Source organism: Morone saxatilis, unplaced genomic scaffold (genome assembly GCF_004916995.1).
Source record: "Morone saxatilis isolate NCDOM2014 unplaced genomic scaffold, NCSU_SB_2.0 Contig4, whole genome shotgun sequence".
NCBI lineage: Eukaryota > Metazoa > Chordata > Actinopteri > Moronidae > Morone > Morone saxatilis.
Genome location: NW_023339984.1, coordinates 3,942,311 through 3,943,272, shown reverse-complemented (window position 1 = coordinate 3,943,272; position 962 = coordinate 3,942,311). Strand labels below are relative to the sequence as shown.

The 962-nt window shown below is 38.1% G+C and overlaps 1 protein-coding gene across 1 annotated transcript in view; it reads left to right on the top strand.

Annotated features, from left to right (window-relative positions):
* The window catches only part of LOC118338288 (interleukin-13 receptor subunit alpha-1-like), an 11,342-nt gene that overhangs the window by 4,858 nt on the left and 5,522 nt on the right, over positions 1 to 962 (top strand). Inside the window, exons 3-4 of the mRNA XM_035675574.1 lie at positions 273 to 438; positions 569 to 668. Coding sequence (XP_035531467.1) covers positions 273 to 438; positions 569 to 668 — 266 coding nt within the window. The remainder of the gene's footprint in view (positions 1 to 272; positions 439 to 568; positions 669 to 962) is intronic.

Sequence of the window (962 nt, the reverse complement as noted above, 5' to 3'; positions counted from 1 at the left end):
TGGTGTGAAAAAATCTGAGATTTTCTTTTTAAGCCATATCACCCAGCCCTATGAGGAGCACGAACAAAGAGTTTTTAAAACAGTCCCTTACTGAAGATAAATGACTAAACACTGTAATGTAACCCTGATAAAGGCAGTGTGATAATCAGCGTTGGAAAAAAAACCCATGTGAAGGATTAAAACATCGAAATGGTTGGAAGCGGAAGATAAAGCGTTTCAATATGTGTTATTATAGCATAATGGTCATTAAAGCCAATGTTGTTTTTCCTCAGCTGAGTCGGATGCCCCACAGAAACGTCTCAAAGAGTTTACTCATGGAAGAAGAGGGAAAGAGTTATGATCATTGGACGTTCAACATTCAGACTTTAAGCGAAGACTGTAAACCAACGAATGAGAGCACACCCGCCAACATAACCATCTACCCCCGTAAGCCCCGAGGTGAGAAGCAGAACACTGACATGACAGTAAATGTTTTGTATTTACATTGTCCTGTGTGTGATGCTTTAAAGCCATACTTGAATCTTGTTACATGTCATGTATGTGACACCTTTGCTTTTGTACCTGACAGCTGAACTGGTGAAGGACGTCAAATGTTTCATCTCCTCCAAAGGAATGAACTGTTCCTGGATCCCAACAAATCCGTCTCTAACCCTGACCATGTCCTATAGGTGAGAATTACAGCAACAGCCAAAATAATACAGATATGTGCAGTAAGGTTTGTTGAAATTCTCCCTTTCAGTCAAGTCATGATAAATGATGTTGGGATCAGCAAAAGGCAAAACGTTGCTTGTTATGTCAAAAACTATTACGTTTTGGCAAAAGAGTAGTATTGAATATAAGATATATTTGCATGAACATTATTCATGCCATATTGATTAGCTACTATATTTATATATAAAAAAATTCAAAAAGAAACTTGTACTGCGTAATTGTTACAGGAAGCCGCACAGCATTCATCTGGT